A 23092-nucleotide genomic window follows, 5' to 3' on the forward strand; every position below is an offset into this window, starting at 1 on the left:
ACGTGCTGATGCATAAGTAGCTAGTGGTTTTATATACTAGTTAGACTTGAAAGTACTTTTCATTAAAGAAGACCCAGAAAGCTTGATATGAGTAAAGAAGATAGCTTTAGCACGGCTAGACCCTAAAGCAAAACTAAATATTGATTGTGCAATTCAGTGAACTCAAGTTTGCGTGGGAAAAATGGGGTGTGTGGCCAAACCTTTACCCCCCATGTATTTTATTTAAAAGCTGCCAGCAATACGCAAGCCATGCTGGATAAAGCCTACTGCTCGCTATTCATTGTAGAACAAAGGCGAGCTTCTAAATTGCCTCGCTTCTTCAGCAAGAGCCTCGCGGCGAGTCTTGCTGTTTGGATCAAAGTAAGGCCTCTCACCAATGCCGACTGCACGGTGACCGGTCCGAGCGCCCATGCCAGCAAAGTCCATGATAGCAGAGTGGAAGACAGATCGGTTATCCCATATCGCTGCAAAGATAGTCAGAAGCTGGGCAGACAAATTCCAAAGGGGATAGAACACTTACCAATATCATACGGATTTTCCCATCGATGCCGCAACTGGCAATCATGGTTCTCCACAATCAACTGCAAGAACCAATCATGCAGCCGCTTGCTCTCCTCGGGTGTTACCTCGTTTATTCGGACGATATGGTTACCTACCCCGTAGAGACTCTTCCATCCAGTGACTGGATTGGTGCGAACAACGGGGTGGACAGTGCTGAGAGCATCGCCAACGTTGTTCGGGGATCCACGGGGCTCGGTGTAGAGCTCAAACCCCTTCTCAGCAGCGGTCTTGGGGTATCTGGACTGGGCGAAGGTCGCCGTGAGGCCTTCAAGAAACTTCCGGAAGGGAGGAGAAATTTTGTCGTAGATCTCGCAGGAGGAAGCCCACATTGTGTCTGTGAAAAAGACGCCATCAACGACGAACACTATGCTCGGGAGGTGTGGATAGGAGACACATACCTCCGCCCGTTTTGGGCAGCTTGACCAGCTTTAGGATCGTGTAGTCGCTGGGGTTGGGTTCATAGCCAATATCTGTGTGCCAACTGCCTCGAGCACCCAAGGGCCTCTCCGCCTGGTTCTTGAAGAGATCTTCCGCAGGTGCCGCGGCTTTGTCGGTAGTGATGATGTTGAGATGGCGGTCCCAATCCCCGTTGAAGTTGGAAAGGGGATGGATGTGGAGCGTTGAGGATGGCGGTTTGCCAGCGAGAAGGCCTAAGCGGTGGGCCAACTCTTTCTCCAGTTCATCGGTAAGGTCTGTTTGGGCGCGAAAGAAGACAACTCCTCGACGAGAGACTGGTTAAGGGGGGTTCAGCTACAAGCCTTTGAGAGATAATCGCCTAGTTGTGCACTTACCGGTGACCGCCAAGTCTCGGAGGAGCTCATCAGAGTTGGGGGCTTTCATCCACTCCACCACGTTGGCCTCAGGGAACTCCGTCCCAATGGTGGGAGTTACATCAAAGGACTCGTACTCATCCAAAAGACCTCTCCGTCTGAGGGGTTCCTTGATGAGTAACTTAGCCGAGGCACCCTTCTGGCCAGGGGGCATTCCAATGGCCTGCAAGGGGGCCTCATCCTGGGCGGTGATCGTTCCGGGTGGCATGTCAAGAAAAGCAAGGGAGATGTCAAGAGATTAGAGATAAGCTTATCCGCTTTTGTCCTTAGGCTAGGCCAGGCGGGAAGAAACGCTAATTGCAATATCCCGAGCCGTCGTGGATTTGTGAAGGTGACTTCGATCTCCTTGACATCAAAATCATGCCACTTATGTATTTCTTACATCTGCAGATTCGCCAAATGAGCATTATGTGTATATAATGCCGATGGAACACATGATGCTCATAGACTGAAGCCAGGACTAGATCTAGAACCGTAGCCGTTGCGCAGTAGAGGACGTCACTGCAACAATATTCCTGCTTCCGGCGGTAGTCGTTACATTGTACATCAACATTCCAGCTATGTTTGTTACATTCTAGATACATAGCCATTGATGGCACCACCGATTACAAATTATTCATTAAGGAGGCGGCATTGCAGATCCTTTGGAAATTTGTTACATGACGTGTAGAGATTAGTATTTCCCTGGATAACATGGTTGTGAGCATCTTATGCAACCCTTATGTGGAGCTGCGAGTACAATCCGGACCACCTAGACAAGAAGACTGTTAATGCCCCATTTCCCTTTATCGATAACTATGACATGCAAGGCGGATTTGTCAGTCATCCTCTTGGCGGCATGCATACTACGGTTACTACCGCATTTTCCAAGCGGAAGACCCGTCCTCGGTCTCGTCCGAACCCTCATTGGCTCTCGCTTAAGAATTGGCAGCTATGGCACTTAGCGGATGTCCAAGGGTCTAAGGCATCATGGAAGACGGTAATGCTCTACGTTCTCACAGCTTGCTGGAGAATTTTCGAGTTATGCTCAGTGTAGCTTTCGACCGTCGAAGCGGACATCCGCCTTAAATACCAATATCACGGAAACGGAATCGTGCAGTGGCTCCTATGTACTGTTCACGACCCCGGGCTATGGATGGAGGCTAGCTGCGAACACTTCGACGTTACGGGCACTCCTTCTCCATCTGGCCTCCCCTGTTGGAAATATACTACCTCGTAAGGCGATTGACATTGCCGGCACCCCCTATAGACGGAACGATCATGATCTCATGATTCCACTGTGTTCCTTCGCTCAGCTTTCTAAGTGATAACTTCTACGGAACTCAAATACTTCCAATTCGTTTGCGGTCACTGTCTTTACCAATAGTATTCTGCACAGAGAGCACATGGATAGGACTGTGTCTCTTGCCTTTTGCCATTTTAGCTCAATCGTCCGTACTACTCCTTTCTACCGCTTATCCACTGAACTCCACATCGCTGCACTCAGATAGATCCTAATGCAAACCCTAACACCAAAACGTATGTGACAGGCCGCCATGGTATCTCGAATCTCGAGAGCTGGAAACTTGCCCAAGGACTGCGGTTTCTCGTCTTCCCGTTGCCCCGTCATTTGGCGTGCTGAATAATTCTGCAGCGAAATCTAACCACCATGACGGCCTCTATCCAAGACCACAACGAGGATCGCCCTGACAACGAGGAGACTCCCCTCCTAGGATCATCCACGACGGACGCCCAAACCCATGTCCTTCCGACCCGCCAGCTTGTTATCGTCTTTACAGCTCTAGCGTTTGTGCAGTTTACGTCCTTTCTCGACCAAACCGCCATTTCCACGGCTCTGCCCTCCATTGCGCAAGACCTGCACACCGGCTCCTCCATCTCTTGGGTCGGAGCGAGTTTCCTCATCTCCAGCACCAGCGTCCAACTCATCAATGGCCGGCTCTCAGACATCTTTGGCCGGAAGACCTGCCTCATCACAACACTCACTGTGATGGGACTCGGGAATCTGCTATCGGGATTTGCGAGAACGCCGTTCGAACTGTATGTGACTCGGGCGGTAAGTGGGTTGGGCGCCGGAGCGATCAATGCTTTGGTTCAGGTGACCATCTCAGATATCACGACATTATCCCAACGAGGCAACTACTTTGGTATCATCGGGATCTTCGTGGCGCTGGGAAATGGCTTGGGTCCGGTGATTGGTGGTGTGTTGACGAAACAGGCTTCGTGGCGATGGGCGGTTTGGTTCATCAGTCCAATGGCGGCGCTGGCTGTGGGAATCCTTTATTTCGTCTTGCCGACATCGCGCATGAGCGGGAACATGTGGACCAAGCTGAAGATGGTGGACTGGCTCGGGGTTATCGTGAGTGTGCTGGCTGTAGTGTTGGTATTAGTATGTCTCCTTGGCGTAGTCCATGTTGACCAACATGCTGACCGGATTTACCTACAGGTACCCGTCTCGCAGGGTGGTTCGGCGCTTCCGTGGAGCTCTCCTATTGTCATAGCCATGTTATCGGCGGCTTGCGCGCTCTGGATAGCGTTTGTGTTTCTCGAATGGCGCGTTGTGCGCTTGCCCATCGTACCTAGTACGTTGCCCCAAGCACATGTAAGCGCTAATCTGTTGCTTACGCTGTATACTTCACAGTGCGCCTTTTCAATAACGGCTACTCAGCCAACATTTTGCTGGCCCAAAATCTTGCCATCGGCTGGGTCTACTGGAGCAATCTTTTCTACCTGCCTATGTACTTTCAAAATGTTCGAGGCTGGAGTCCTACCGAGGCCGGATCCCTTATCCTCCCCATGGTGATCGCTCATGGAATCTTCTCCGGACTCAGTGGTTTCCTCCTCTCCTGGACCGGCCGGTACTGGCCTATCGTCGTCGGCGGAACGTCCATTTGGACAGTTGCTACCAGCGGCAAAGCGTTCTATGGAGCGAACACGCCGGTCTGGGTCTTCATTGCCGTGGGTATGCTTGAAGGCTTAGGGGTCGGCTTTTGCTTTCAGCCCGTCTTGGTCGCCTTGATGACAAACTCGGCCAATGAAGACCGTGCGGTGATGACAGGCCTTCGAAATTTTATTCGAGCTATGGGAGGAGCGGTCGGTATTACCGGTATGTTACACTTCCCTTGACTTCTCTGATGGCTTCCACATCTGACACAACCAAGTATCCGGAGCTATCTTGAGCAATGTCCTCCAACTCGGACTTGGAGACAAATTCTCACCGGAAGTAATCGCTCGACTGACTTCCAGTGTTCAAAACTTACCAGATTCAGAGTTCTCCCGTGATGAGATGCGTTTGATTCTCTCAGTCTACATGGAAGGACTCCACGCTGTTTTCATATCATTTGTGCCTCTGATCGCGCTATGCTTTTCGTCATCGCTTCTGGTCAAGAACTACCCAATTGGAGGCAAAGATAAGATGACTGAGCGTCGTACACAGACAGGAAGAGCTAGCCATGATTTGGAGGAACCTGCCGAGGTTCCAACGGGCAGAGATGGGGCATGATTAAAGAGTATGGTGACTGAAACCATGGCCAAGGACGGCTGGGCCGCTGTTGGAAATAGTAATACTGTATCGATTTACGAATCGCTAGCAATTTCTATGGCCAATCGAAAATCAATGAAGGTCTAATTCTTCTAAACGAATGACTATCCAGCTCCTATTTATCCCTTCCATTAGAGGCCGGGATCTGGCTGATCAAATGACGAATATTTGCCGAAATATTATCGCCAAGAGGCGGCACGGAGAAATCAAATCACTTCCCAATCGGGCAAGCGGTCATATAATTCAATAGCCGCCCTATTCTTCCTCAGTTGAATACGAATCAAGGTACAACCAAGTTATCAAGTTGCAGGCGCTGGGGAGACGCTACCTCTGTATGACAGATAGATTCTGCGAGGGTATCCTCGAACTGCTGCCACCCAGCGATCTCACAAGTTCGGATAGCATGTATTTACTACTGAGTTCTTGAGAATCCGACCCTCCTTCGCACGTATAAGTTGGCCTAGATTGTGATAAAGACTTTGCCAAATTCCTCTTCGGCAAGTCTCTCAATATCCTTGATAAGTTCCACGGAGACCGTTTTAAAGGATTCAGCTACACCAACTGTTTGCTAGGACCGCTCCTTACAGCGCTTCTAAGGGCCCAGGCGATTCGAGATGATTTCCAGCGCCAGTGATGAAATGAGATATCACAAAGGATCTTCTAAAAATACTTAACTAAGCTAATAAAATCATTCTTACAAGCTATTACCCTTTCTTGATTTAGTAGCTCTATGTCCAAATAGTACTAAAGGGCGGTCAGCAATGTCCGTGAAGCAGTGACGCATGCAGTTAACATAGAAGAGGAGGCCTACATACAGCAAGTCAGCAGCAGTTAATCATTAAACTCGCATTTCGAGATCACATGATCTATGATGTGCTGATTGGACAGCTTCACATTCGATGCATCCATAGTATCAGTCACATAGCTAGTGAGTAGGAAGGAATTCAAATCTCATGGAATTCTACACAACATACAAATTAGTAACGGGCACTGAATTCCGAAGGTACCACGGATTTTGACATCACCCCTTACACTTGGTTAGAACTTTAAATCAAGATACAAGTGTGGCATTCTATCTACATACATACATACTTATGAGAGAGATACAGTTGCAGTCATAGGGGCTCCCTGTTCGACTCTTACCTTCAGTTGTCTACTGTCTCTTAGGTAGCATCTAGTAGACCCTATTGAATATACTACCATCTTGCCATAGGCCTTATGTGCCAAATGATCCAGAACTGATCACTTGAGTGGTATGTGACAACTTGAGATATGCTTATAGATCTAGTGAGTATGAACCTCGTTCCTTACAGTGAACCTAAGCCTCACCTAAGGGCTTGTGGTGGCCATGTGGTCCGAATTCTACACTCACGGGGCCTTTGCACACTAGTCAATGAAATCTTTAATCACCCCCTGTTGAGCAGGGCTTTTCAGGGCCGCCATTACCTAGATATGCTGCTAGGATACAGCTGCTCAAAAATTCATGTACTTAGGGTTCAGTACAATATCTCATTCCACAGGGGCACAATCCTTTGTTAAATATGCTCTTGGTCAGTTTAGAGTAGCGGATATTTAGGTTCTATTCATTATTATAAAGCATTTCCAGCATCAAATCCTCCATCGCGCGTGTAAAGTCTTCTCAAACAGAAAAAGAAAAAGATATCACTATGCCACCACCTGGATTATTCAGACATCTAATCCAGAATAAGCGCAGACTACTCTGGGAGAAGAACAAGGGGTGGATACCACTCTTATTATGGCTAATGTAAAGCTTAGGGTTCATAGCATGATTCTCAGGGCGGAAAGTCCTTTACTACAACCACACTTTCAGGCAAGTCTTCGAGAATCAGGCGTACGGGAGATCTGCATTGAAGAAGTGGATATACACATAATTTGGAGAACTTTGATGCTTGTATACCTCGGGTACTCACAAGCCTATGCCCAAAAGCTACTACATCAGGTGTGTTCATATCCTCATCCCTTAGTGCTATACTAAGAAACTGCAAGACACATTGCGAAATGAGTCTCTACATGCATCAGTATACTTTTTGTCTCAGCATGGGGCTCATCACAAAGCCTCCAGAAGCTGGCTCTGCGGAATTGCACCGTTGAAGGACAAAAATATGGCAGATATACACGACGGAGGGAAAGGTTAAAGGTGCTAGATCCTACCTGATACTTAGTCTGCCTTTCTATATAGATGTGGACTGGACTGGTCACTGTCGCATATTTCGTTTACTACAGGTGCTATTATCTTGTTCTTTTCTTCCCTGAACCATCGAAAGCGCCCTGGTCGTGAGGAAGGCATTTGAAACTGGGCTGCATGACTGTATATACTGTGCAAGACATTGTAAAGACAGGATCCAATGAAACTTATGGACGGCGGAATCGGGGCCGTTCTGTACGGGGATTGATTGGGCTGAACACTGCCAATTCCACCTGGATCACCTACAGCACTCTCAGAGCTGTGCTGGCTTTTGCAGAAGCATCATTTATGTTTCAATCCGCGGCGTAAAGAGACCGCCAGCGAGAGATCCACAGCACGGAGGCTCTGAGAAGCTCAAACTATCCGATAAGACCCATCCAGCGTCAATTCAAATTCTACACCGACGCGGTCACACATCTCCCCGACTTTCACGAATATTTCTCTGAATGACTCCGGGATCCGAGCCTGACTTTGATAGCCGCTCATGTCATGGAATTCCGGTATAATTTCAGCTACCGCAGAGGAGATAGACACTTGTTCTAGGCTAGGGAACTGCTCCTTGTAATGGGCAAGAACACCTTGTATATTTGGCACGAGCACTGCACAGTGCGTCACCCGGCATTCCGCCATATGTAGCGATCTCAAACTCGAAGGTAGAACGTCCTTGAGCACGACGGATTCATCTCTATCGCGGTCATGGTAGTTGAGAAGGTTCTGGACGCGGATCCGAAGATCCTGTAGCCTGCTGAATGCCGCCAGAGATCCAAACCACCGGTCTTGCGCTTGCGGTCCGTCATTCTCCTCGTCGTCATCGCTCAAATAATCCGTATCAGTCTCGTTCTCCCCACGGTCGCTCAGATGGAGCACCTCTAGGCTGTGCTTCTGCGTCAAGAGCGCCCTGTAGAACCTCCGGGGCTGAAATTCGATGTATGACTCTCCCCAGATCTCCTGGCGGTCATGCTGGTATTTAAATTGCTTGAGATTGGCGCATGAGGTGATAAACTCCGCCATTCCTTTTCTTCCATTGCAGGAATATTCCAGGGACAGTGATTCCACAGGTGCAGTGCCGGACGCGGAACCCACAGCCGCGTGGTCCAGTCTCTGCCCTTCTCTGGCTTCATTCACTGCGCCCAAGTTCACATCCCTGATAGACGGTAGATGGAAAAATGGTAGGAACTGCCAGTGCGGATAGGCTTCTTTCAGATTCTCAGCGTGGATATAAAGCGTCACCAACCGCTGCAGGGCCGGCCTAGTGTCAAATGGTGGTTCCTTGCGCGCAGCCCGCGAAACAACCCGCGTCACTCTTGGCGCGTCTTCAACGTATTGCCCTGACAACGCAGTAAGATTTGGCACTGATGCAAGAAGAAGGGCAAGCCAAGCTTCCTGGTTTCCACCACGGAGATTCTCAGTCCAGTCTTTCCGCTCGTCTGGCGACTTGCTGATTTGCACTACCAGCTCCTCCGCCCTTTGCGGCAGGGGGTCATCACTTTGCCTTTGCGGGTGGGACTCGATGTACGCATCCCACCACTGGACTGATAACCCTCGGATGGCGGATCCTATCAGCGGGTTGGCCAGTACGACTTCCGTAAGGGGCCGGATACGAGACCCCACGATATCGAGGTGGTTGTATGCGACCTCGAGGAGCAGGGCGCGCCAACGTCGGCAGACTTGCAGCAGTTGTAGCTTGTCCTGTACGTCGGAGACATATCTACCGATGGTGAGGAGGATCTCCACGGGAAGAGTGTCCATTTCAGGTTCAGTTGTGCTGATTATCAGACAACGTCGGATTAGCGCAGAGGGAGATTTATGCGTCCGCTAGCCGCCGCGATCATCGCTTTTTTTTTCTTCTTGGTCATGGGAAAATAGCAGCCTGCACGTGCAAACAGGCTATATTATTTATTTTTTCCCTTTTTACTATTTCTGGGTGTGTGGACTTAGTGTCACTACCTCTACGAATTCATGACCTTTATGTGCTGACTGGAACAGTAATAACCACGCAATCTGGAGAACCCCTTCTGATGTCATGTCTGAAAGCCTAATTTCTAGTAAAGGTTCAGTATCCAATATAGCAGCCTTAAAAAGACAATAGTATACTAACCTGTTCACCCGCTTAGGAGCATGCATGAACCAAGAGAAAGAGGGTTCGTATATCACCCTGAGAAAAGAGAATGGTTTCATGACTATTGGACGATAGATGATACCATTAAAAGAAGTCCATCTGCGCTCGAGCCTGACATAGAGCACAGGAGTACTCTATGGGTATAGGTAGCTAATGTCCTTGGGAAACCAGGATCGTAGTTAACTAGGTAGTTACTGCAATCTGGCTTAAGTCAATAATACCAGGCGCAGTGGAATTGGTGGGAGCTCAAGGGAAAGATAACTCGAGATCATCCGGTTTAGCAAGCAAGGCCATCAGATAAATCAAGCTACGGCTGCAACACAGTACGTTGTCCAAGTGTCGCTAACAACCGGGAAGTTCGGTGAAAAGGCCGTCAAGAATAAAGGAAAAAGACACACTAAAGTCAAAATGTTAATGTTGGCTGAGTCGTCTGAGAGACATTAGTACTGTAGACACCCTACAGCCGTAAGGGTGGGTCCAGTTATGCAGCTGCTATTGTATGGTTTACGAAGAACAAATTCGCCGGAACGAGCGCTCCATATCCCCCCAATAATATAAAGCGTCCTCAGGAGGTAATGTTGCTCTGATTTTAACACTTCTTACCTCAATGTTTTGCTACTAGTATTTCTCTGCAACACTACCCTTCAAATAGCGAAGATGTCGCATCGGGAATCTGTGCTTTGACTTTCCCTGTTCTCCATACACTCAATCTTGCTAGTTTAAGGAACAGAAAGGGGCAATGGGAAAGGGCGCAACATGCCAAGTGCCTTCTTTGTCTTGGTTTCAGTTTTGGCACCAGTAAAAGGCTGATTTTCATCTGAGACTGTGCCTATAGGGAGTATCTGTTAATGTTGGTATCACCTTTTCAGGCCATTCCAGAGACACCTCCATATAAAGCGTACTTAGTCTTTCTATAGATACGTGCTCTAGTTGACCCTGCTGGTTTTGTTAGCGCAGGGTGCCCTTGATAGGCTCAGAGAGAAAGCGGGCTGGGCCCTCTGAAGCACCGCCTTAAAATGATCAAAATCTGAGGTTGCAAGTCCTTGTGGTTGGCAGGAGTCTCTGGTGGTTGCAACGCCCGATGAAGCCCCTACGCTTAATTTAATTTAGGCAGCAACCCTGTGAATTGGCTCTTCATTATTATACGCACAAGATAGTCATGCAGCGATAGGATTGAAAGGCCCCTCGCAGAGCAGAAGAAGGATATTGGATAAGAGTTGATGTGAATGGAAGCATCGTGTTTTATTCAGTACTTGCAAGCTTTCATTGAATATGTTCAATTTATCTCCGAACATTTAGTTGCGGTTATTTTGAAGTAGATACCAGCACTGATAAAAGACTGAACCGAACCTTGACCGCTACAAGATCCGAAGAGTCCGTGCAGCCACTTTTCAATCAAGAGCCTGGCGAGACTCTCGGCTCAACAGACTCTGGTAATAATTTTACAGGGTATTACCCATGAGTAACAGTGAGTTAATCCAGCCTTGGACAGGAAAGTTGACCAGAGATCTCTGCGAAACTCTCTCGTTAAATTCTCATACCAATGATCAAATGGATCCGACTGAGAATTGCGTCATCAAACTGGATACCCCGATTTGAAGTCAAGAAAAGAATTCCTTGATAATATTCTAGCTTTCGGAAGAAGGTCATAGGTAATATGGCCGTGCTGCAAGATTGACGAGAGACGCTGCGAGATAGCTGCATATGCTTGCTTGAGGTGGCCGATGAGCAAACAGAGATGCTGCACTTGTGCCGACCTATTGTCCGAACTATTATCCATGTTCTCCGCACATCTGTCGAGCTCTGGGAGGAAATGAAACCGATGGCTTGTCCTCCATCAGGCTAATAGCTTTGACATCCTGCAGCACCGCACGCAGGATCTCGCGCAGGCCTTCTGATTTGATGTCCACGTACGTCATTACCGCATTGGAATTCCTGTCTAACAATGCTATTAGTATGGTTTCGGTCTTTTAAGTAAAGGTATTATGTACCAACACGTTCACGGACAATGAATGCATATTCAGCATAGTCGTCAAGACCCCGGTTCGGCGATCCTGTATTTACATGCTTCTTTGTCCCGGCTATGCCTGCGTCAGATACTTTGTAGACGACGGAGACTAATGGTGTCATTTTATTCCTACTTCACGGTCATCGGGGTGAAGGTGGCGATAATCCCGCTGCGGTAGTAAGGTTGTTACATAGGCAGCCGATATCTGGAAACCTGACATGGAGTGAAGAGAATGGGGGCCAAGGAGTATTGACTCTCACGAAGACATGGCTGGGAATGGCTTACCCAAATCGAAAGCGCAAACATGAACTGGTAAAATTCTAATTATAGTATTAACGTAGCCACCACAGCGATCGAGTTTAATGGCGATCTCTTGCTGAGATTCGTACTCCAGTATACTTGAATCGAACCCCGAGTTCTTCCTGGATATTGCTCAGAGAACAATCTTGTCACATCTGACCAACAGAGCCCCAGATCCCTCTTTAACTTCAGTCTGATGATGGGCTGCTAATTCTGTTTTCTACCTACAGAACTTCTAATAGTGGACTTTTAATTTTGAACAATAACTGGGTCAGTGTGCCACATTCATGGATCTTCCCAGGGGACAAGGTTTTATATCAGGTGTTGCTTATGGAGTGTGCCCAGAGTCCCTTCAATCTAGGGAGTACACCTTTGGTTCAAGCGCACCGGCAATATACCCTGAATTTTCCATTATTAGCGACTATACCACTCTCAATACTCTAGTAGAAGTCAATATTTATATAGGGTGACAATAAACAAAGATAGGTATGGTCGCTGAACAGCTATTCACGTAACATTCCACCTGATGCGAACACACACGGAGAAAAACTTTAGACCAGCAATCGACTATTGTTGCGGACAAAACGTCCTCTCAAATCCCTGTCTCTCCAACTCATCTTCCTCCTCTCGACTCATAGGCGGCTCGGGATTAGCCTCACCCTGCTCCATGCGTTGTCGCACCCGTTCCATATCGACAGTCCGATTTGGAGGAGTAGCCAGCATCTCTCCGACGACCGCCGCTGCTCGGTGGTGATTATTCCTTTGCAAATGTCGATGGAACGCGCGCATCAAGTACGACCGCAGCGGATTGTCTTCTTGACCCTGCGCAGTCTCAGGAGGAGCATTACTTGGCGAGGTGGAGGGGCCTGCATCCCCTGTTCCTGACTGGGCAGCGCGGGTTGGAATCGTCTGCACGGGAGCAACGGGAAACGGCGTGCGGTTGATCTTCTGGTGTGCGTAGTCGGCTACTGCTCGCAGACACATATTGCGCAAGCCGTTCTGGAGTCGCCAGTCCCTGATCTCGTCTGGAACGACGGGACCAACGTAGACTGTGTTCGGATGATCAAGTGCAAGAGGCCACAGATCTTCTAGTAAGGCGGATTGTGATGCATGCATGGCGAACAAATCTCCCCAGACTAGGCTGCCCAGGATTCGCATCTGTCCGTGGTACCCCGGGGATTCGTCTGGACGATCTGGACCCTCGGCTGGAATCCACTCGGCGTCAACGGCTAGCACGAAACCTGCAAAGTCTCCTTCGCGTGTGATGATCAGGGCGGAGGAGTAGCTTGAGGTCGTATATGAAGCGACACTGGGCTCGTCGACTACGAGGAATACTCGATCATTGACCTGGTCCGGAGCGTCGAGTGGCGAGGGGCCGAGATCATGGAAGTGTCTGTAACGTTAGAATTCGAGAAATCAATCTCACAGAGAACTCACTTTCTTGCCCCCTCGACGTCCCCTTCTGGAATTCCTAGATCCTTCCCATCCTTCCAGTGCAGCTTCAAATGCGGCTTGATCGCACTCGATCCGGTCTGTCCGCGACCCCAGTCCGCAATGTGTTGCTCTATTTTCTGTTTGCACGCGTTCCATTCAGCGTCGCTCTGCTTATAGGTCAACCTGTAGATGGCCAGCCCGAAACTCTGACGTCGATCGTTCGGGCTCTGAATCCAATACAACAGCCTCGTAATCCATGGCTCCCGGGGTACCGGCTCAACCGGGTTGCCGCGCACTTCACGCCGCAACTGATGCTGACCATTGACCTGGTCGAGGCACGCCTGGTGCAGTGACACGGGATCCGCAAGGTGGTGAGTCTCACCCCTCGCGCGCGCCTGCATTATGCTCTGGTATCTTGCTGTGCGTGTGACCTGCTTGAGCCTCCGCGAGCATGCTTCTCCACGCACCGACCAGACTGTTGAACGAAGAGCAGGAGGGATATTCGACGGGACGGCTGGTGCAGTGTAGCCCTTGTATCCGTCCATTGGAATAAGAATGCCGTAGTCGGCAATGCAGTTGATCTCGGCCAGCTTGTGCAGCGCGTCGGTTGTCCGCCACTGAATTCTGTCTAACGTGTCCAGATCCACGGGACGATGTAAACGTAGCGTAGTGAGCAGTGGAGCGCGAAGGGCGCTGGCTTTGACGGTCACCCAGCGATGTGCCCGCTCCGTCATGACCTCAAAATGGGCCGTCATGTATGCCGTCCACAGGCTTGTCACACTGACAGATGGCTGCTGCGTCTCTGCACGCTGTCGATTCAGCATAACTTCTAGCTCCCTCCAATGCTCCCAGATCAGGTTGAACGTGTCGCGCATGTTCGCCATCACTTTGGGCTGATTCAGATATTCAAAGGTTGCACAAACGGCCGACAGATGCTGACACGCCACGTCAAAGTTGTCTGTCTTGTCCAGGCCCTTTTCCTTCCATCGCTGCTCACACAACGGGACAATCCCCTCCCACAATCTGTTCTTCAGGGAATGGATATTCTTCCCGACACAGCACAACCGGTCCCCATCCTGCATGGACCCGATGCGATTCATGACCCGGTCAATGATGACGGTTTGATCGGCATCCGGATCAGGACTCGTCTGCGTCAACGGGATCTCGTCCGGGGTCATACGCACAAGGTCACATTCCTTGCTATTGGGGAGGGGAGCGCCCAGCGCAAATTCTAAGAAGTGTGCTATGGTCTGCGGCTCAATGAGGCGATCGACTGGAAGTGGATCTTAGCATGAGGCTCATCCAGTGATCTGGCGCGTCCGCTGACAGTAACCTACCGATTTCCAGCTCTTGGTTCTCGATGTGTACTTTGGTGAGCACACTGTTCATTGACACATTGTTGAGATTCATGTGTGAATATGGCCGGGTTCCGCTCGCCATTTCGTCACTGTTGCCCAACAATAATCCAGGCGGATGTGACAGAAAGGGGTGGTGGAGTTTTGAGGCGCCGGAGGGTCCAGGCACCAAGCGGCCAAGCGAGGTGCTGCCTAGTGCGGTTCATTGCCAAGCATCTTAGTTCCTTTTGTTTTCGGTTCGCGATGGCCCTTGGACGAATTCCCGATCGGGAAAGTCAGGCTAGCCTGTTGGTGGAGATCTTTAGTATCCACAGTTGCCTGAGGCAACGCTGTCTGCCTGATTCCTAGTCGGAGTCGTAAATAAAAGGAGCATAAAAAACAAGGGTCCTATCGCCAGGTAGATGACCCGAGAAAGTAGTGAATCTATGCTGTTGTGATGTATATCAAATTTATTTTACCCGCACAGTTGTAATGCTGGCTCAGAGATAAGCCATAAGTATAGATACTCTTCTTGCAGCCGAACATGTCTCTTAGTTTTCTTGACACGCCTTACTCCTGCTGTACCTCAGATAATCAGGTCTGTCACGTCATATTTCTCTGTCTATATCTTAAACCCTGCAGCCTGAACTACCCCGGAACCCCAATCCTAGTTGTCATCGTTGACTGGTTGGAAATAGCCCTAGTGTGACATGGCAATTTATCCTGCACGCGGGGTTGACAGAGATCAGCCCCTAAATCGCCGGTCTCTCCGGTCTCCCCGGTCTGGAATCCCCAGCTTCGAGAACATCATGCTTTGCCCATAACATGTGGCTCTACAGTCTGTACCTAAGTTTGCGTCAGTCCGTCGGCTACTTCAGACAGGGAGAACAACGAAGAAGAGCCACACTCGTCCATGCCGAACAGCATGCATCCCAGATAGTTGGTTACCTCGAACGGCACGAGTGGAGGAATCTGCGACAGCAATGCGTCGCTCCGTTGCGATGGTTCTTCTCTGAATCGTTTCTAGAGAGCCAATGGAGGGCGATTCTCACCAACTGCGGGCCTCTTCGACAAACTGGTCACCCCACCGTCACGATGGGCTGGTTCGTCCTTACTGCCAAAGTATCCCTCCGGTTCGGCCGTGTGTCCCTTGCCTTATCACTTCAGATGACACCTTCCGGCAAGATCATCGGTCTGCGTGTCCTCACGTTGCAGGCAGCTGGCATGGGTGCCTCCTGGCAGCCACCGCCATATGCAACCGAGGATGTCACTTGTATCCCTCTCACGCTCGGCAAGGGCCTGTACAGAGTGGCGGCAGAACTAACCGTCCCGCCCTCCATTAAAACTGGCCAGAAATACCCCTGTATCATATTCATCGGCGGCTCCGGCCCATGGACAAAGACTCCACCATTGGCGCCCTAAAACCATTCAAGGACATGGCGCTTGGTCTTGCCAATCGCGGTATTGCGTCTTGTCGGTTCGACAAGTTTACATGCACGATTGCTGGGAAACTCCTCACGCGCCACACGATAGTCACGCTCACAGGTGAATACTTCTATCATGTCAGACATGCCATACGTAAGGTCGGTGAACACCCTTATATCCACCATGATAGGATATTCCTCCTGGGCCATAGTTTGGGTGGGTTGATCGCCGCTCGCCTTGCGGCCGCTGAGCCCGCGATAGCAGGCTGTGTTCTTATGGCGTGTCCGGCGCAGCCGCTATACCGGTGTGCTATTCGACAACTTCGGTATCTCAAGAGTCTCGACGAGTGTGACTGTGGTGAGCAACGGTCAGCCGATGAGCCAAGTATGATAGATAATACGATCGAGATGCTGGAAAAGCAAGCAGAGCTTGCAGATGGTGCGACTCTGACCCGATCAACGCCAGCCAGCCAACTACCGTTTGGTCTTGGTCCTGCATATTGGCTTGAATATCGTGACATCAATGCCATTCAATCCCTGCAGCGATCCGAGTGTCCTGTCTTGGTGCTGCAGGGTGCACGGGATTACCAGGTTATCGTCAACGAGGACTACGCAGCGTTTTATGCAAAGTTCCAGGATCGCCAGAATGTACACTTTCGCCTGTATGAGAAGCTAAATCATTTGTTTGTACCGGGGGAGGGGAAGTGTACTCCGGCCGAGTATGATATTGGAGGAAGTGTAGACGTGGCTGTTGTGGATGATATCAAGCGATGGGTTAAGACTGTTGATTCTACTTGAGTTCTATCCTAGAAGCTCTTTTTACTCGTGAATATAGGTCATGAAAAGATTAATACTGAATAAACCAACTATATTCGAACGGGAATGCGGACCACGCCCGTCGACGGCACAGCTGACATGCTTGCTCATAGATGCCCACAGATGAGACTACTTAGACATCCTCGATGACACAAAATCAACTAAGTCGAAGAAACTCTTCTTGTAATATCGCTCCTGCGTCGTCCGATTAACCACCTGCAGCCCAAACTGCTGCTTGTAGTCCCCAAACTCCCAATTATCCGCCCACGACCACGCCAACGCCCCCATAACGCGCACCCCGTCTTCATGGATCGCCTTGAGAATCTCCGACATGAATGAAAGGTAATAAATACTCCGCGGCGTATCAAGCAGCTGATCAGACAGGTCCGTCTTCTCAGCCTCTCCGAAAACAGGAAACCCAAATTCTGACACGAAGACAGGGCTGCGGAATGTATTCCACAGATAGTTCAGGTACTCCCGGAGGTAGGTGGGCGTGATATAGACGTAGCTCTGCGAGCGATAGCCGATGTTCCACCCGTATCCATTCTTCGTTTCCTGGACCACGCAGTACGGGAAGAGCTTGCTTGAGGCGTTCACAGCGCAGGCTTCAATCCCTTCGGGCGCCGGGGAGACAACCGTCGCAGTGTAAGGATCGATGCCGAAGAAATCGGACGTGTTCGCGATATAGGATAGGTCGTGCTTGCTGAGCGGTTTCGCACCAGGGAGGGTGTTCAGGATGGATTCCGGATACTGCTTCCCGAGGAAGATTGGGTTGGCGAACAGCCCCAGCTGCATCTCCTGGAAGCGGTTTGCGGCGTGGACGTCGCTGGCATTACGCGGGTCGCGAGGCACGCCGAAGTTGTCGTTGAATTTGATGCCCATTTTGCCGGTGGCCTTTAGGACGTCGTGGTAGTAGTGGTATACTTGTGCGTGCGCCCGCACGACGTTATCGGCGCCTTTGAAATTTAATGCGTACAGAAGGGGCTCGTTGAATGTAACCCAGATGGGGACTCGGTCGGCAAAGTGCGTGATGACGATTTTGGCGTAGTTGACAAAGGCGTCGACGAATGTCTCGTTGTGGTAGCCTCCGTTGCTGTAGCCTATGTCCGGCTTGGCTGTGAAGTTGCTGCCGGCCACGAACATCCAGGGACTGTCGAAATGAAGAAGCGTTACAATGGGCAGCATTCCAGCGTCAAGCACAGTATTGATCAGATCATCATAGTGCTTGATGCCCTGCTTGTTTACTGGGTTCCCGGGTAGAACAAAGGGGAGGATGCGCGTCCACGGAATGGAGAAGCTGTAGTACTTGACGCCTATGGCCGCCAGACGTTGGATATCCTGCTTGTACAGGTAGTAGTTCTCGTTCGTGACGTAGTCCTTTGGCTGAGTCGCGTTGCCTAGTTTTTCGAGGATAGTCGGACTGCGGCCCTCCAAGCCCACTGCACCCTCGACCTGCGCAGCACTGCCTGCCACTCCGAAGACGAAGTCATCGGGAAAGCTATAGCAGTCCGTTGGGCCAAAGTAGTCAGCGGGCGGTAGGACCAGCGAACTACTGGGCACCGGAGTTGGACTGACAGTCGTCGAGTACAGGCCGGTTGTCGTATAGTTCTGGATGCTCGCCTGCTCCCACAGCTTCGACCAGGCGGCTTGTCCATAAGGGTCTGTGGTATCAGTGGCCGTGATGACGGTCTGATAAGGGAGCCAATTGCCCCATGTTGTCGTCGCTGGAACGGGGCTGAGATGTTTCACGGCATGAGCATAATGAGGCCCATAAGTATGGGTGGTGGTTGGCTTCGGTACAGAAGTGGCAAAGCTGTAATCATTAGCGTAGTTCTCCTCTGATCCACTATTGCCACTGTCTACTCACCGTACTGTCTCATTTAGAGTATAGGAGAATGGGTGAAAGTAGTACTCCGGGGAGGCCGCTGGCTTTGTGCATTGTGGGCGATCGGGATAGCCAGTCGTCGTGATATACAGCTGCTGTGCCTCAGCAGCTCCCAGGAGTATAACAAACCATGAAAATATAGTCTGCATTTTGTTCAAGTGGTAGAAACTCAATTCATGCATAGCTTACAGCCAGAGGCACCCCTCTTATACCATTTCATAGCGGCAGGCAGAGGACAGTCGCATTTCAGTCCGATGCCGCTTAGACGTACACAAACTGGCAATGATCGACAGGTAGAACTGGATTGTATCATTTGTATGGACAGAAGTGGTTCGCCACCCCACATTCTCCAGGTTTCCCCCACCCCGACATCCGAAGTATTCCCGAGATGGCTGATGACTTCATGCGGGGTTAAGGGAAGCAACAGGTGGAAAATTTATTCCAAACACATGGGCATTAATGGGGCATCAGTTGTTGTATTCAGGCTACACAACAACATCACCGTACTGATCCGTACATCCGAGCCTGTCTCCTTGTAAGCAATGTTATCGAGAAGAATTTGTACTTTGGCATACCACTAGAGCAGCACACAAATCAAGCATTAGAAATACATGTTAACAGAGATTTGGGAGCAAAAGGTAGTCCATTTCAACGGGAATCAAAAGGTCAATCATCGAGAATTCCTTCTTGATCTTTCCTTTCTATCTCAGTCGGCACACTGTATTGACTATCCAAATGTGCTGCCAGTTATTGTCTTCCAAGCAATGGAAAAAGTGGAGGTACTATCAATGACATTTGTTCCTCAAGAAAGGTTGCTTCCACCATATTTCCTCCCTATTCTTGGTATGATTATGGCGACGTGGGAAATGCTCGAACTCGGACAGCCATCTTGCCACCGCCAGGATCTCCATGTACGCAGTAGGCATCATTCAGCTAGAGGTTCAAGCTGGAGGTTCGAGCAGTCATCCTTGAGATCTGGATTCCACTGCTGCAACTGCGCCATAGTAATCCCATACACCGGTTCGGTCTTGGCGCAATAGTCGCCCGATTGTACCACATACCACTGGGGCCAGATTAGTGGGTCACAAGCCCAAGGATTTCTTAGTTATCACCTTACCTCGTAGCAATTTGCGGTAGTTCCACTGGGCGTGGGTGCCAGTGCGGTCTGGTAGCTTGACGTGGTCGTGGTCGTAGTCTGGTTCCAGTCTGCTGTTGGAAGAACGCAGTAATATAGCCCAGGGGACAGGTTTGAGCATCCCGCGTCAATTTGCGGGTTGATGGCTTCAAATAGTGAAACAGTGATGGTGAAGTTGAGAGCAATGAGTTGGCGGTAATCCCCTTCGTTGACCTGATAATACTTGCCACATAATAGCGTACGAAATGGAATGGGTCATTCAATCAACCCTGTCTATCTCTCATGAATCGCGGGAGTTTCGGGGTTCACGCCCCCCAAATTGCATCCTCCGTTGGGGGCGCAAGATCCGAGGTGGTGTCCTCACAGTCAAGCAGCGCGGGGTAGAACTTGGTGATCAGCGAAGCGATAGCCACCTTGAACGTCCCCGAGTACGACAATCGCTGCTCTCCCACGGTGACGTCAACCGCCTTCATGAACGGCGCAGGAGAACTCGGTTCTCATCCACAACGGAACGCATACACTCCTCGTCGACCATGAGGCACATCCGTGTGTGGAGACCAGGCTCAAGTCTGTCCTCCTCAGCATCGTCGTCCATCTCCTCCGCGGACAGGCGATAGGCATACGCCACCCTTGCGGGCGTCTCCCCTGCCATTGCTTCATCCGATACAAACTTGAGAAAAGCCCGGTCGCGAATCCGCTCAATCCCGGATTCTGCCGGGGCGGCGTCTATCCCCTCATCGAGGATATCGCCGTATTGGGCCAGGAACTTCTCCCAGAGTGGCTCATCGGAATAATACGTGCGGAACACCAAAAACCCGAAATCAGGCCAGTCTTCCTCCTCGACCAGCGAGACTAGCGTTTTCAAATTTTCGAGATCGGCTGCTGGCGACGGGAGTTGTATTGGGGGAGCCCCGCGCTCGATGCGTCTCTCATTTCTGCGGGCCATGTTTTCCGCACTGATGAGCTTGGCTTCGGCTGCCTGGCGGTCCATCAGGTTTTGTAGTTCCTGGTCATGTCAGCATTCGCCTGGGAGACTGTACAGATGACACTAAGAGGACAGAATATATCTTGTTCTCTTCTCTTTACTCTTGGTAATATGTCCACGCACCTGTTCTGAAAGGGCTTCAAGGGCGGCATCAGTCTGGTTCTGATACATCTCCTCCGTCCATCCTGGCGGCAGGTAATGTAAGATTCGATCATCATCCATTGCAAAATGTGTTGGTGAGCTACTGAAGGGTGAGTCGAGATGGAACTTAATGTCAAGAGGGAGAAAAAAAGCCAAATGAGGGACGAGGATGATCATCACATGATCTCACTATTAGCGGGGCTTTCGGGCTTTTCGTATTACTTTAACTATGGAGTAAGTCTGGGTGATAACAGGAAGGGCATGGTTATGTATGGTTTTGGGCAAGAAACTACAGTCTTTCCACACTGTAAATTACTACTTTATAAGAACTAGTTGACCTTACACAGTTCATCCTAGTATAGTTCATCCTAGTATAGTTTATATACTTCTTCCAAGATAAGCTCAGTGTATATACTATGATTACAAGGAGCAGAAGCAGAGCATTAAGGATAAGGGAAAACAAGAAAAGATAAGAGGCTTTTGATACTTCTAGTAATTCACTTTCACTAAAGACTACAGGGTAGTCTCTTACAATTTTCATTAATGCCAACCCTTAATAATGGGATGTATATACCTTACCACAGCCTATTCATGGCTGATTTTTCCTAATTCAGGACACACAAACACACTATAATTCTTTGCTTTGAATGCTTTGATAGCTGCGAAGACCAGACGGGCATTCTCTCCAGTGAGTGACATAGTGACGATGGACGAGTTGCGAAGCTGCTTTTATGTGATGATGAACCGGTTCTGCTAGCTGGAAAGGGCGCCTGGAGGCCCATGGTCAGAATGAATCAGTACAGCCATATGAACAATCTCAGCACCTTCAATTGCACTTGTAATATGGGACGTGTGAACTACTACATGCTGTTAGTTTTGCTGTTTCTGGGTTGGCACCTCAATACACCATCATATAAGCTCTCCTATCTCTTTTGACACTCCTGAACCACTTTTTTTTTATTTAGCACTGCTTTATTGGTTCACTACACTATGTCTGTTACTTAATCGGTCATACGTGCTAGTAAAATGAATGCGGAGAAGACTACAATGAAACGCGCTTTAAAGCAACAGAATGACTTGCATGCTATCAACAACACTACCTTGAAAACAAACGCCAAAGATCCAACTCCAGAGGAAAGGCCACCTCAGAGCCGCAGATTGCTAGAATGGATATCGCTCAAAGATCCACCCAATGGTGTCATCCCAAATAGTGACGAACTTTTTGCGACCCTATAAGAGATACACAAACTTAAAGAATGCATCGTTATCGCCCGAGGCTGTCCACATGAACTAAGCGAGACTGAGTGGTCGATTATTCGTAAGCAGCATTAACCTTTCAATGTAAGAAGATGCTATGCCGTCTTCTAAATATCCAATAATTAACTAACTACTAGAGTGGAGAAGCAGCAGAGACAGAGAAGAGTTTCATACCTCAGAGCTTTTCCTCAGATTGAATGAAGCCCTTGCACATCGCTCATGCAGCCAAGAAGTTGCCCGGCCGATCCGTGATAGAGAGATTATCATACGCGCAAACCCGCTTTTCCCTCCACAGAGGCTTTATGGGGTCCTGACAATCTATTTCCCTGCAGACTTAGACCAGGAAGCTACCCTCTCTATTGAAATGTTTAGAGGGCTACCATGCTGCCACCTTGATGATGAAGACCCACCTGAATATCTCTCGGCGGCGGTCAAGTCCCAGATTCCTGCATTGATAGAGGGGACTTGTGAATACCAGGGGCGAACTGCAAGGCGGTTGGCTTATTTCATCGAGTTCGCTGACGAGAAAGGAGAACGAATCTATAAAGAAATGGTGAGGTATAATCTACGCGGAAGGCAACCTTGGGACGTCATAGTGAGTTTCTTTGACGAGCTGAAGGATCCGTCATCCAGTGCAATAGGGTATCTAGAGACGGTGTGCAATTCATAAGACGCACGAACTGGGTGAGCTTTGCCATCTAGAAGAGGCTTCAGCCTATACCCAAAGTTCATAAAGCAGAGAATGGTCAGGATCCGGGACGAACTCTTCGGCCCCAGACAAAATCATTGTAGCTATGCTGGCGTGTTCGGATATCTGCCGCTAAAGAATATCTTTGCTCCCGATCTCCTCCTTGTCTCTATTAAGGAATATCACAGTACATGGTGCGATTAACTCTTGAAATGTCTACCGCAAGTAAACCCCGGCTTTGTAGAAAGAGTATCAGTCTCGCGTCCTCTAAGAAGGCATAGCAGACTTTCGCCCCCTAATACCACCAATACATCGAGTAAATCGCCCCTGTTAACTCGGCGCCGCTGGTTTTGTCAATACAGCATATATCGATCTAGACCCAACCGATATTACAAGACGAGGCAATCAAGCAGCATCCTCTTCTCTTGGCG

The 23092-nt window shown here is 49.5% G+C and overlaps 9 protein-coding genes across 9 annotated transcripts; 2 read left to right on the forward strand and 7 right to left on the reverse strand.

The window, feature by feature from the left end:
• Positions 1-143: 143 nt before the first annotated feature.
• On the reverse strand, positions 144-1592 carry P174DRAFT_412463 (TauD/TfdA dioxygenase family protein). The gene is made up of 4 exons (XM_024824304.1): positions 1353-1592; positions 960-1292; positions 521-895; positions 144-464 (listed from the first exon to the last, which is right to left on the reverse strand). The coding sequence occupies exons 1-4, from the start codon at positions 1543-1545 to the stop codon at positions 274-276; spliced, it is 1092 nt and encodes a 363-aa protein (XP_024679813.1). The 5' UTR covers positions 1546-1592; the 3' UTR covers positions 144-273.
• A 1153-nt stretch (positions 1593-2745) lies between these two features.
• Positions 2746-5006, forward strand: P174DRAFT_412466 (putative efflux pump antibiotic resistance protein). The gene is made up of 3 exons (XM_024824305.1): positions 2746-3850; positions 4030-4494; positions 4550-5006. The coding sequence occupies exons 1-3, from the start codon at positions 3040-3042 to the stop codon at positions 4888-4890; spliced, it is 1617 nt and encodes a 538-aa protein (XP_024679814.1). The 5' UTR covers positions 2746-3039; the 3' UTR covers positions 4891-5006.
• A 2165-nt stretch (positions 5007-7171) lies between these two features.
• P174DRAFT_454054 (F-box protein) lies at positions 7172-8889 on the reverse strand. Its single transcript, XM_024829201.1, has one exon. It carries the CDS (start codon positions 8882-8884, stop codon positions 7490-7492), a length of 1395 nt encoding a protein of 464 aa, XP_024679815.1. The 5' UTR covers positions 8885-8889; the 3' UTR covers positions 7172-7489.
• Positions 8890-11026: 2137 nt separating this feature from the next.
• Positions 11027-11408, reverse strand: P174DRAFT_454055 (uncharacterized protein; the record flags this gene model as incomplete). Its single annotated transcript, XM_024829202.1, has 2 exons — positions 11246-11408; positions 11027-11193 (listed from the first exon to the last, which is right to left on the reverse strand). The coding sequence occupies exons 1-2, from the start codon at positions 11382-11384 to the stop codon at positions 11027-11029; spliced, it is 306 nt and encodes a 101-aa protein (XP_024679816.1). The 5' UTR covers positions 11385-11408.
• A 721-nt stretch (positions 11409-12129) lies between these two features.
• P174DRAFT_395168 (uncharacterized protein) lies at positions 12130-14446 on the reverse strand (the record flags this gene model as incomplete). The annotated part of the gene is made up of 3 exons (XM_024823669.1): positions 14334-14446; positions 13000-14269; positions 12130-12955 (listed from the first exon to the last, which is right to left on the reverse strand). The coding sequence occupies exons 1-3, from the start codon at positions 14434-14436 to the stop codon at positions 12130-12132; spliced, it is 2199 nt and encodes a 732-aa protein (XP_024679817.1). The 5' UTR covers positions 14437-14446.
• A 716-nt stretch (positions 14447-15162) lies between these two features.
• On the forward strand, positions 15163-16552 carry P174DRAFT_515128 (alpha/beta hydrolase; the record flags this gene model as incomplete). The annotated part of the gene is made up of 2 exons (XM_024832136.1): positions 15163-15693; positions 15732-16552. The coding sequence occupies exons 1-2, from the start codon at positions 15426-15428 to the stop codon at positions 16550-16552; spliced, it is 1089 nt and encodes a 362-aa protein (XP_024679818.1). The 5' UTR covers positions 15163-15425.
• Positions 16553-16611: 59 nt separating this feature from the next.
• On the reverse strand, positions 16612-18607 carry P174DRAFT_412472 (glycoside hydrolase family 1 protein; the record flags this gene model as incomplete). The annotated part of the gene is made up of 2 exons (XM_024824306.1): positions 16612-18383; positions 18438-18607. 2 exons carry the CDS (start codon positions 18602-18604, stop codon positions 16700-16702), a joined length of 1851 nt encoding a protein of 616 aa, XP_024679819.1. The 3' UTR covers positions 16612-16699.
• A 773-nt stretch (positions 18608-19380) lies between these two features.
• On the reverse strand, positions 19381-19711 carry P174DRAFT_424060 (uncharacterized protein; the record flags this gene model as incomplete). Its single annotated transcript, XM_024825168.1, has 2 exons — positions 19381-19518; positions 19568-19711. The coding sequence occupies 2 exons, from the start codon at positions 19709-19711 to the stop codon at positions 19381-19383; spliced, it is 282 nt and encodes a 93-aa protein (XP_024679820.1).
• A 184-nt stretch (positions 19712-19895) lies between these two features.
• Positions 19896-20797, reverse strand: P174DRAFT_463354 (uncharacterized protein; the record flags this gene model as incomplete). The annotated part of the gene is made up of 3 exons (XM_024830255.1): positions 19896-20057; positions 20081-20596; positions 20699-20797. The coding sequence occupies 3 exons, from the start codon at positions 20795-20797 to the stop codon at positions 19896-19898; spliced, it is 777 nt and encodes a 258-aa protein (XP_024679821.1).
• Between the last annotated feature and the right edge of the window lie 2295 nt (positions 20798-23092).

This window comes from Aspergillus novofumigatus, assembly GCF_002847465.1.
Source record: "Aspergillus novofumigatus IBT 16806 chromosome Unknown P174scaffold_7, whole genome shotgun sequence".
Classification (NCBI taxonomy): Eukaryota; Fungi; Ascomycota; class Eurotiomycetes; order Eurotiales; family Aspergillaceae; genus Aspergillus; species Aspergillus novofumigatus.

Coding starts and splice junctions, on each gene's coding strand:
- P174DRAFT_412463 (XM_024824304.1), bottom strand. CDS start 1,545: ATGCCCCCTGGCCAGAAGGGTGCCTCGGCTAAGTTACTCATCAAGGAA. Junction 896..959: donor GCTGCCCAAAACGGGCGGAG/GTATGTGTCTCC, acceptor TCTTTTTCACAG/ACACAATGTGGGCTTCCTCC. Junction 465..520: donor GGAAAATCCGTATGATATTG/GTAAGTGTTCTA, acceptor CTATCTTTGCAG/CGATATGGGATAACCGATCT.
- P174DRAFT_412466 (XM_024824305.1), top strand. CDS start 3,040: ATGACGGCCTCTATCCAAGACCACAACGAGGATCGCCCTGACAACGAG. Junction 3,851..4,029: donor ACAGGTACCCGTCTCGCAGG/GTGGTTCGGCGC, acceptor TATACTTCACAG/TGCGCCTTTTCAATAACGGC. Junction 4,495..4,549: donor AGGAGCGGTCGGTATTACCG/GTATGTTACACT, acceptor GACACAACCAAG/TATCCGGAGCTATCTTGAGC.
- P174DRAFT_454054 (XM_024829201.1), bottom strand. CDS start 8,884: ATGGACACTCTTCCCGTGGAGATCCTCCTCACCATCGGTAGATATGTC.